Raw genomic sequence first — 12,480 nt, forward strand, 5'->3', positions numbered from 1 at the left:
ATCTGTACTCCCATGTTCATAGCAGCATTATTTACAACAGTCATAACATGGAAACAACCTAATTATCCACTGACAGATGAATGGATTTAGAAAATGTGATTTTATATTGTATTTTTTATGGGTATAAAAATTTAAAACATCTATCTATGCAATATTAATCAGTCATGAGATAGAAGGAAATCTTATCATTTGTAACAACATGAATGAACCTTGAGGGCAGCTAAGTGAAATAAATTAGAAAGGCAAATGCTATTATGATCTCACTTATATGTGAAAACAAAAAAAGCCAAAGTTGTAGAAAGAGGAAGTAGAATGGTGACTATCAGTGGCTGGGGTGAGAGAAATGGAGAGAAATTGGTCAAAAGGTACAAATTTCTAGTTATTAGATGAATAAATCCTGGAGATCTAATGTACACTGTGGTGACTATATTTAACAATACTGTATTATACACTTGAAGGTTCCTAAGAGAATAGATATTGAACGCTCTCAAAACACAAGAAATGTAATTATGTGAGGTGATGGATGCTTTAACTAAGCTTATTGTGATAAACATTCACAATATAGGTGTATCATGTCATCATATTGTACATCTTAAACTTTCACAATATGTCAATTGTATCTCAATAAAGCTTGGTGGAATAAAAGAAACTCCTGGGCAACCAGGCAAAAAGACAAGTCACTTATGAAAGAAAAAAAATCAAGCTGGCCTTGGAGTTCTTCTCGGCAGCATGATCTATGAGAAGATACTGCAGCACAACCCGTAACACACACAAGACAAACAAAATGTGAGCCAGAGCTTTCCATCCAGCCAAGATGTCTTAAGTATAAAGAGGTAGAAAAGAACATTTGGAAATGCTGAGGATATTTTTTTCTCTGATTCCCTCCTTGGAGAAACTATTAGAAGATAAACTTTAGCCAACCAAGGGATGGCTTGGGAAACCAAAGCAGATGGACTGCAAGTGAGAACTAAATGTACTTAAGAGAAGAATTAAAACAAACACGAGAACTGGAATGACAGAAGAAAAGGTAAACAAATTTAGTCTTTGAGTTGCTTACCTGGGGGTAGTAACAGGAGAGTAACCCACAGGATGATGATGGCTATGGCAATAACAAGGTATAAATTATTGGCTGGTTAACTACATACCAGGTACTGCGTAAAACACTGTGTGTACGTGTATACACGCACACAGTGTTTTATACAGTGTATACACACACACACACACACACACATATACACACATATACATATATATATATAAATATATTCCTAACAACTCATAAGGTGAACGTCATCGGGCGTGCTGCATGCTCAGTCACTTCAGTCGTGTCTGACTCTTTGCAACCCCATGGACTGTAGCCCACCAGGCTCCTCTGCCCTTGGGATTCTCCAGGCAAGGATACTGGAGTGGGTTGCCATGTCCTTCTCCAGGGGATCTTCCTGGCCCAGGGATGGAACCCAAGTCTCTTATGCCTCCTGCAATGGCAGGTGGCTTCTTTGCCACTAGTGCCATGTGGAAAGGCCCAAACATCATCATCTCCATTCATAAATAAGAAAGCTAAAGATCAGATTAGTTAAGTACCTTAACTAAGATCACATAGCTAAGTGATAAATCCAAACCTAGGTCTGGCTCCAAAGTCTGGGCCTTTAATTTTACTGCATTTGAGTTCCCTGAACATAGTACAACACCTTATTTCTCTCAGCCTCCTCATCATTTAACACAAAAAATATAATATACAGCAATATGCTTCCCAGGTGGCACAGGGTTAAAGAATCCACCTGCCAATGCAGGAGACGCAAAAGATGCGGTTTGATCCCTGGGTCTGGAAGATCCCCTAGAGAAGGAAATGGCAACCCACTCCAGTATTCTTGCCTGGAGAATCCCATGGACAGAGGAGACTGGTGGGCTAAAGTCCACGGGGTCATAAAGAGTTGGACATGACTAGCAACTGAGCACATGGCACAAAAACAGTAATATAATATAGTATAATATAATAATAATTTATTAGTCCCATTTTATAGATGAGAGAAGGAAGCAGAAAGGTTAAATAACTTTCCCAAAGTTACACAGCTTACTTAAGTGATGATGCAGCTAGTGTGGCTCTAGAGCAATCCAATCCAATACTAATTCAATAGGTGAACCACATATATAACTTCTAATTTTCTAGTAGTCACAATTAAGTTAGGAAGAACTTAACTTTATCAATATATTTGATGCAATGCATATTTTTATGTTATCAGTTTGACATTTAATCTATATTTTGTAATAATTTACATTTTTTTCATGTGGTAATTTGCATTTTTCCCCACTCAGTCTTTGAGATCCTAGGTGTATTTTTCACTTACAGTGTATCACTTTTTTTTTTTTTTTTGCCACTCGGTGCAGTTTGTAGGATTTCACTTCTCGGAGCAGGGATTGAACTGGGGCCCCCAGCAGGGAAAGCGCCGAATCCTAATCACTGGACCACCAGGGGATTCCTTACAAGGCATCTCAAATTGGATTCACACTTCAATGCTCACCAGCCACATGTGGTCGATGGCTCCCATACTGAACAGAACAGATCCAAACCTACATTCGTCACCAATTTAATAGCATGCCAACTCTCCATTTTTCATTCTCCAACACTGATTCCTGAAGTGTTATTTTATAAAATAAAAAATAGCAACTGGATATATTCTCTTCCTTCAGAGAAAGCCCAACCTGGGGTTAAGGTTTCACCTCTATAAAAGGTCATATTTATGCTTGTCATTCAGTTCAGTCGCTCAGTTGTGTCCAACTCTTTGCTACCCAAGGACTGCAGCATGCCAGGCTTCCCTGTCCATCACCAGCTCCCAGAGTTTGCTCAAACTCTTGTCCATCGCGTCATTGATGCCATCCGACCATCTCATTCTCTGTCATCCCCTTCTCCTCCTGCCTTCAGTCTTTCCCAGCATCAGAGTCTCTTCCAATGAGTCAGTTCTTTGCATCACGTGGCCAAAGTATTGGAGCTTCAGTGTCAGCATCAGTCCATTCAGTGAATATTCAGGACTCATCTCCTTTAGGATTGACTGATTTGATCTCCTTGCAGTCTAAGGGATTCTCAAGAGTCTTCTCCAACACATATTCAAAAGTATCAGTTCTTTGGCACTCAGCTTTCTTTATGGTCCAATTCTCACATCCAAGCATGACTACTGGAAAAACCATAGCTTTAACTAGATGGACCTTTGTTGGCAAAGTAATGTCTCCATTTTTTAATATGCTGTCTAGGTTGGTCATAGCTTTTCTTCCAAGAAGCAAGCGTCTTTTAATTTCACAGCTGCAGTCACCACCTGCAGTGATTTTGGAGCCCAAGAAAATAAAGTCTGTTTCCATTGTTTCCCCATCTATTTGCCTTGAAGTGATGGGACTGGATGCCACGATCTTAGTTTTTTAAATGTTGAGTTTTAAGCCAGCTTTTCACTCTCCTCTTTCACTTTTATCAAGAGGCTCTTCAGTTCCTCTTTGCTTTCTGCCATAAGGGTGATGTCATCAGCATATCTTAGATTATTGCTATTTCTCCCACCAATCTTGATTTCAGCTTGTGCTTCATCCAGTCTAGCATCTCACATGATGTACTCTACATGTAAGTTAAATAAGCAAGGTGACAATATACAGCCTTGGCATACTCCTTTCCATGTTCCATGTCCAGTCCTAACTGTTGCTTCTTGACCTGCATACAGGTTTCTCAGAAGGCAGGTAAGGTGGTCTGGTATTTCCATCTCTTTAAGAATTTTCCAGTTTGTTGTGACCCAAGCAGTCAATGAAACAGAAGTAGATGTTTTTCTGAAACTCTCTTGCCTTTTCTATGATCTAACAGATGTTGGCAATTTAATCTCTGGTTCCTCTGCCTTTTCTAAATCCAACTTGAACATCTGGAAGTTCTTGGTTCATGTCCTGTTGAAGCCTGGCTTGGAGAATTTTGAGCATTACTTTGCTAGCATGTGAAATGAGTGCAATTGTGTGGTAGTTTGAACATTCTTTGGCACTGTCTTTCTTTGGGATTGGAATGAACACTGACCTTTTCCAGTCCTGTGGCCACTGCCGAATTTTCCAAACTTGCTGGCATATTGATTGCAGCACTTTCACAGCATCATCTTTTAGGATTTGAAATAGCTCAACTGAATTCCATCACTTCCACTAGCTTTGTTCAAAGTGATGCTTCCCAAGGCCCATTTTACTTCTCATTCCAAGATGTCTGGCTCTAGGTGAGTGATCACACCATGGTGGTTATCTGGGTCAGGAAGATCTTTTTTGTATAGTTCTTCTGTGTATTCCTGCCATCCCTTCTTAATATCTTCTGCTTCTGTGAGGTCCATACTGTTTCTGTTCTTTATTGTGCCCATCTTTGCATGAAATGTTCCCTTGGTATCTCTAATTTTCTTGAAGAGATCTCTAGTCTTTCCCATTCTATTGTTTTCTTCTATGTGTATTGTTGGATCATATTTTTTACATTCATCTGTTCTCCCTGTATTTTTCTCTTCCCCATCTCTTTCCTGCACATTGACGCAGGTATCAGGAACACAGCAAAGTTGCCCAAAAAAAGGCAGAGCAGAAAGATGAAATAGCCTGCAAGACATTCTGGCTTTTCCTATTGAAGCCTAACCCTGTCCCCCATTCCCCTGAGGAGAGGTGCTGGGGTTTACAAAGCAGGCAGCTTTAAGAAGCAGTAGGAAGAGAAGCATTGTCCCAGATTGGAAGGAGGTTCCCCTTGGCTTGGGGAAGAAGAGAAGAGTGTCCTGGGATAAGGTAAGAACTGGCTCTGAGTCTCTGCTGCACCCTGGGATGAAGGCCCAGGGTAAACGGTGGTGGGGTAGAGTCTGCAAAGGACTCCCACATCTAAAGCCACCACGCACAGGAGCAGCAGAGAACTGCTCAGCATGGAGTGACCATAAGACAGGCACAGGGGATATTTATAGGGCAATTGGCAGGAACAGATGTCCAGCTACTAGAGTCACCTCCTGATGCCTTAGCGCAGCCGAGGATCTCCAACCTGTGGGAAAAGCTCAGGAGTCATCCCTGGGAATGACTGGGGTTAACTTTCCCCTAATCTGCTGTGATAGTAGGGCACTGGAATCAAACATTAAACTGCATTCTAGAAACCAAAGAAAGTGGCCAGCCTTGGAGTTGCACCCTATACACACACAAAGAGAGAATGGAATATTATTCAGCCTTTATACGGAAGGAAATTCTGACACATGCTATAACATGGATAAGCCCTGAGGACACGTGCTAAGTAAAATTAGCCAGTGACAAAACTACACATGCTGTGTGATTCCAATTACCTAGAACAGTCAGATTCACAGACAGGAAGGAGAATGGTAAATGTGGGGGGCAGGGCGAAATGGACAGTTTTTTAAATGGGTACAGAGTTTCAGTTTTCCAAGAGGGACAAAGTTCTGGAGATGGTTGCACAACACAGTGAAGGTACTTGACACTGCTGAGTTTAGAGAATGTACTTAACACTTTAAAAATGGTTCAGATGATAATTTTTTTTTTTTTTGGCTGTGCCACTTGGCATGTGAGATCTTAGCTCACTGACCTGGGATCGAACCCATGCCCTCTGCAGCATAGTGTCTTAACTACTGGACTATCAGGGAAGTCCTTAAGATGATAAATTTTATGTTATGTACATTTTACAACAGTTATTAAAAACTATTATCTTGACTACAGAGGTTTATAGCCTTGATGTAGTGCATGGGGTGAGGGGAACTCACGCTCTGGAAGCCTCAAAGTCAGAAACAGCAGGACATTTCTTTCAGTTGCCAGTTCACTTCTCTGAGCACTGCTCCTAGAGCACCTCACTTGACAGTTTGTCTTTTTACATAACAGAAGGCAGAATTATCTCTAGAGGAGACTAGAGAGGGCCTTGAAGAAGCTTGTAACTGATAAATGCTTGAGACAGATGATGGAGAGACAGGGAGGGGGAACTGATCAGGGCAAGATTGGAGAACTGCCTCTGAGCCTGAGTGAGGCTGAAAACCACACATTTTCCAAACCAAAACCATCTCAAGGATTTCTGGGCAGTTTTTTTTTTTTTGTTTTTTTTTTGAGTAGGAGAGGTAGGTTCTGAAATGCTGGCATTTCTAGGACACTGTGATGGATTGAAAGGACAAGATCACATATTCAGGATTTGGGATTCTCTTCCTAATTCAGAACATGTGATCACTGAAATGGCATTAGAATGGCAGGCCACGCCCTGAGGACCTCATTCTAACAAAAATGTTTTTATCTGTAATTTGATTTGTATGCTTCAAGGGCATTGGAAAGAGGGTAGTTGCTGAAAATGTAAGCTATGCAGACAGAGACGCTTCCCTTTATAACAAGTTGCCAAGGAACACATAGGCCTGAATTAAACCCCATTTACGGTCACTGGTGCGCCTTGGGGAGCTGGTGACATCTCACATTCTTTACTTTGATTGATTCATTGCCCACTAGGCTTAATCTTATAAATTACCATCAAAGGCAAGGCATACATCCTAAATTAATGTTTTTCTTAGATTAGCATCTTGTTTATCAACTGACATTTTCTTGAATCCCCTGGAGATGTCCACCTCACCATCAGAGCAAAGGTGTAAGTGACCCAAAGCAGTGACCCTGATGAGCTCAACTGGAACCTCGCCCCTGCTCTGGGGCGACCCAGAATCTGGACTCACAAAGTGTGTGTCAACCCCCAAGCTGTGAAAGCAAGTGGCTCCAACGCAGTCCCAGGGCCCTTCTCTCTGGAGCCTCTGCAACACCGTTATGGAAACAGAGGAAACTTGCAAGCATGTGTACCCTGCGCTTCTTCCCCAGCCCCAAATCACCCCCAAAGAATAGTTCCTGGCTGTTTGAAGCTAGAAATCTTTCTGATGATTATTATAAGTCAGCGGGAAGATAGCGGTCAGGATAGGCTTTCTCAGACTTCTAATGCCCTCTATGCTGGGTCATCTCACATTCCCACAGGAGCTGCCTTCCCTGCTCCACTCCTCTCGGAGGTGTTTACTCAGTGTATTTGGAGCTTAGCAATTTCATTAGCTCCCCAAAGAAACTCCCATCTCCTGCTTTCGGAGGAAGCTTCTAGAACTGGATTCCTGAATCACAGTACTCTTTCTCACTTATTTCCTGAGCTTGTTCTCAATGCCTATTAAACTCTCTGATCACATCTTTTGAATGAAAGAGGAAGTTCATTCAGCTTCCAGAGTTTCCTGTATGCTCCTGGCCCTCACAAGAGGCAGAATCATCCAGCATGTACATCTAGAAGCACTGCCAGCCCTGACAGGGAGGCAGCAGAAAACCCACAACAAGTGAGGGCATTATAGCTTCCAGACAACCCAGGGCACAGAGCAGCTCTGCCTGTCCAAGAATAAAGACTGCACTGACACGCCTGGGGCCATGTCTCTAGAAGTTTCCCAAGTTAGGAAACACATTTCACTGAGGCTACTTCCTCAGATAATACACTTATGCCTGGTTGCCAGGCTGCCAAATTCTCCATTAACATCTATGAACTCTGCCCTTGTACCACATGAATAATACAAAAGATACGGTTAGTCCCTCTCCCTTGTGCTTTATTTTTCAAGGCTAGGGATCATCTGGAGTTATTAAGACATAAAGTACATGCTTCTTTTTGACCCCAGATACCTGGAGGGAGTTTTCCTTTCAGTTTCCTTGAATTCCAAGTAATCACACTGTCACCATCCTTAATGGGAAAGGCAGGAAATTCTACACACTCTGTTCTCTCTGCAAATGCATGGAATCTGAAATAGGAAGAGATTTGCCACATTAGGCTAGTAAGTGCACATTAGGCTAGTAAGTCTATTCATTCTCCCAAGGCTGTGAATTTGCTCTTCTGTGGTGCTAAGCACCTTCCAAGTGTTCACTGCTTTCCCCTGTACCTTGTCAATTCCCACAAACAAAAGACAGGAAGACGGAACAGAACAGAGAATTGAGAAGCCATTGGGATTTTAACTGATGACTCTTCTGTTCATTAGAGGACACTTAGCTCAACCAAATGGTATTTACTGATCCTGGAAAAATGACACCCTGTGCTGAGATTTATTCTTTTGTTCCCAGGGTTCCATCATGTCAACACAGCTTTGATAGCCAAGAAGCTAATGAGGGGCCAGACAGTGCCCACAATCCTGAGGGCTCAGTGTTGAAATTTGGTGATAACAGGCACCATTGGCTCATCTGATGGGCTGCTGATGGGCTTCAGTCAGCTTTAACTCAGCAAACACACACTGCCCCCAGAACCTGAGCATAAGGACTAATGAAAAGAATTCAGTGTGGGCGAGTTTTTAAGGCCTGACTCCTCTAAGTGAGGTCCCAGGAGCAGCAGCAGCATCTGGGAGCTGGCTAGGGATGCACATTTCTGGGCCCTACCTGGATTCGCTGAGTCAGAACTTGCACTTTAACAAGGTCCCTGGGGCAGTTCTATGTAGCTTAAAGCTCAAAAAGCACCTGTGTACCAGTGTTGATGGTGCACTATTTACCCTAGCCAAGACATGGAAGCAACCTAGGTGTCCATCAATAGATGAATATATTCCATATATACAATGGAATACTATTCAGCCATAGAAAGAATGAAACAATGCCATTTGCAGTGCCACGAATGGACCTAGAGGTAATCATATGAAGTAAAATGAGTGAGAAAGACAAACATTGTATGATACCAATTATAGGCAAAGGATAAAGGGAAAGATATACCCAACTGAATGCACAGTTCCAAAGACTAGCAAGGAGAGATAAGAAAAACTTCTAAGTGAACAATGCAAAGAAACAGAGGAAAACAATAGAATTAGAAACACTGGAGATCTCTTTAAGAAAATATCAAGAGATATCAAGGGAACATTTCATGCAAAGATGGGTACAAAGGACAGAAATGGTATGACCCTAACAGAAGCAGAAGATACTAAGAAGAGGTGGCAAGAATACACAGAACTGTACAAAAAAGGTCTTAATGACCTGGATAACCATGATGGTTTGATCACTTAATGAGAGCCAGACATCCTGGACTGTAAAGTCAAGCGGGCCTTAGGAACCGTTGTTGTTGTTCACTCACCAAGTTGTGTCTGATTCTTTGCGACCCCATGGACTGCAGCATGCCAGGCTTCCCTGTCTCCCACCATCTCCCAGAGTTTGCCCAAGTTCATGTCCACTGCATTGGTGATGCCATCCAAACATCTAATCCTCTGTCGCCCTCTTCTCCTTCTGCCGTCAATCTTTCCCAACATCAAGATCTTTTCCAGTGAGTCAGCTCTTCGCATCAGGTGGCCAAAGTATTAGAGCTTCCACTCAAGCATCAATCCTTCCAGTGGATATTCAGAGTTGATTTCCTTTAGGATTGACTGGTCTGACCTCCTTGCTGCCCAAGGGATTCTCAACAGTCTTCTCCAACACCACAGTTCAAAAGCGACAATTTTTCAGCACTCTGACTTCATTATGGTCCAGTTCTCACAACCATCAGTTCAGTTCGGTCGCTCACTCATGTCCGATTCTTTGTGACCCCATGGACCACAGCATGCCAGGCTTCCCTGTCCATCACCAACTCCCAGAGTTTACTCAAACTCATGTCCATTGAGTCAGTGATGCCATCCAACCAACTCATCCTCTGTTGTCCCCTTCTCTCCTGCCTTCAATCTTTTTTTTTTTAAAGATTTTTAACATTTATTTTATTGAAGTGTTAATTTACAATGCTGTGTTAATTTCCACTATACTGCAAAATGGTTCAGTTATACATATAAATTCTTTCATTTTCTTTTCCATTATAATTTATCACAGGATATTGAATATAGTTCCCTGTGCCATATAGTAGAACTTAGTTGTTTATTCATTCTGTATATAATAGTTTGCATCTGCTAATCCCAAACTCCCAATCCCTCATTTCCCCAACCAGTTCCCCCTTGGCAACCAGTCTGTTCTCTGCCTTCAATCTTTTCTAGCATCAGGGTCTTTTCCAATGAGTCAGCTCTTCGCATCAGGTGGCCAAAGTGTTGGAGTTTCAGCTTCAGCATCAGTCCTTCCAATGAATATTCAGGACTGATCTCCTTTAGGATGGACTGGTTGGATCTCCTTGCAGCTCAAGAGACTCTCAAGGCTCTTCTCCAACACCACAGTTCAAAAACATCAATTCTTTAATGTTCAGCTTTCTTTATGGTCCAACTCTCACATCTATACATGACTACTGGGAAAACCATAGCTTTGACTAGATGGACCTCTGTTGGCAAAATAATGTCTCTGCTTTTTAATATGCTGTCTAGGTTGGCCATAGCTTTTCTTTCAAGAAGCAAGAGTCTTTTAGTTTCATGGCTGCATTCACCATCTGCTGTGATTTTGGAGCTCAAGAAAATAAAGTCTGTCACTGTTTCCACTGTTTCTCTATCTACTTGTCATGAAGTGATGGGACTGGATGCCATGATCTTAATTTTCTGAATGTTGAGTTTTAAGCCAACTTTTTCACTCTCCTCTTTCACTTTCATCAAGAGGCTCTTTAGTTCCTCTTCACTTTCTGCCAAAAGGGTGGTATCATCTGAATATCTGAAGTTATTGCTATTTCTTCCACCAACCTTGATTCCAGCTTGTGCTTCATCCAGCTCGGCATTTCACATGATGTACTCTGCATATAAGTTAAATAAGCAGGGTGACAATACTTGACCTACTCCTTTCCAGATTTGGAACCAGTCTGTTGTTCCATGTATAGAACAACTGTCTGTTGTTCTAACTGTTGCAAGTTTCTCAGGAGGCAGGTAAGGTGGTCTGGTATTCCCGTCTCTTTAAGAGTTTTCCAGTTTTTTATGATCTCCTTCATGGATCATTGCCTTGTGGTGGTGAAGGGGCTTGTATAATTTAATGAAGCAATGAGCCATGCTGTACATGGCCACCCAAGATGGACGGATCATAGTGGACAGTTCTGACAAAACATGATCCATCCACTGGAGGAGGGCATGGCAAGCCACCCCAGTATACCTGCAATGAGAACACCATCAACTGTATAAACAGGAAGGATTAGTATGAACAAAGCTAGTGAAGGTGATGGAATTCCAGGTGAGCTACTTCAAATACTAAAAGATGAAGCTGTGAAAGTGCCTCACTCAACATACCAGAAAATGTGGAAAACTCAGCAGTGGCCACAGGACTAGAAAAGGTCAGTTTTCATTCCAATCCCAAAGAAGGGCAATGCCAAAGAATGTTCAAACTACTGCACAATTGCACTCATCTCACATGTTAGCAAGATAATGCTCAAAATCCTTTAAGCTAGGCTTCAACAGTACACGAACCAAGAACTTCCAGATGTACAAGCTAGATTTAGAAAAAGCAGAGGAATGAGAGATCAAATTGCCAACATCCATTGGATCATAAAAAAGCAAGAGAATTCCAAAAAAATGTTTCATTGACTATGCTAAAGCCTTTGACCATATGAGTCATAACAAACTGTGGAAAATTCTTAAAGAGATGGGAATACCAGACCACCTTACCTGTCTCCTGAGAAATCTGTGCACAGGTCAAGAAGCAGCAGTTAGACCTGGACATGGAACAATAGACTGGTTCCAAATTGGGAAAGGAGTACATCGAGGCTGTATATTGTCACCCTGCTTATTTAACTTCTATGAAGAGTACATCATGCGAAATGCTGGTCTGGATGAAGCACAAGCAGGAATCAAGATTGCTGGGAGAAATATCAACAACTTCAGATATGCAGATGGCATCACCCTAATGGCAGAAAGTGAAGAGGAACTAAAGAGTCTCTTGATGAAGGTGAAAGAGGAGAGTGTAAAGGTTGGCTTAAAATTCAACATTCAAAAAACTAAGATCATGGCATCCAGTCCCATCACTTCATGGCAAATAGATGAGAAAACAATGGAAACACTGGCAGGTTTTATTTTCTAGGACTCCAAAATCACAGCAGATGGTGACTGCAACCATGAAATTAGAAGATACTTGTCCTTGGAAGAAAAACTATGACAAACCCAGACAGTGTATTAAAAAGCAAAGACATCATTTTGCAGACAAAGGTCCACATAGTCAAAGCCATGGTTTTTTCCAGTAATCATGTATGGATGTGAGAGTTGGACCATAAAGGAGGCTGAGCACTGAAGAATTAATGCTTTCAATTTTTGGTGATGGAGAAGACATCTGAGAGTAACTTGGACAGCAAGGAGATCAAACCAGTCAATCCTAAAGGAAATCAAACCTGAATATTTACTGGAAGGAGTGATGCTGAAGCTGAAACTCTAATACTTTGGCCACTTGATGCAGAGAGCTAATTCACTGGAAAAGAACCTGATTCTGGGAAAGATTGAGGGCAGGAGGAGAAGGGAGTGACAGAGAATGAAATTGTTGGATGGCATCACTGACTCAGCGGACATGAGTTTGAGCAAGCTCCAGGAGATGGTGAGGGACAGGGAAGCCTAGTATGCTGCAGTCCATGGGTCAGCAAAGAGTAGGACACAAGTGAGCAACTGAACAACAACACAGGCGCAAAGGTGA

The 12,480-nt window shown here is 42.0% G+C and overlaps 1 protein-coding gene across 2 annotated transcripts in view; it reads right to left on the bottom strand.

Annotated features, from left to right (window-relative positions):
* VWA3B (von Willebrand factor A domain containing 3B) overlaps window positions 1–12,480 on the bottom strand; it is a 201,442-nt gene that overhangs the window by 141,785 nt on the left and 47,177 nt on the right. For both annotated transcript variants that reach the window (XM_061155967.1, XM_061155966.1), the window contains exon 7: window positions 7,636–7,751. In XM_061155967.1, the coding sequence (XP_061011950.1) occupies window positions 7,636–7,751 (116 nt within the window). The remainder of the gene's footprint in view (window positions 1–7,635; window positions 7,752–12,480) is intronic.

Source organism: Dama dama, chromosome 11, assembly GCF_033118175.1.
Source record: "Dama dama isolate Ldn47 chromosome 11, ASM3311817v1, whole genome shotgun sequence".
Lineage (NCBI taxonomy): Eukaryota > Metazoa > Chordata > Mammalia > Artiodactyla > Cervidae > Dama > Dama dama.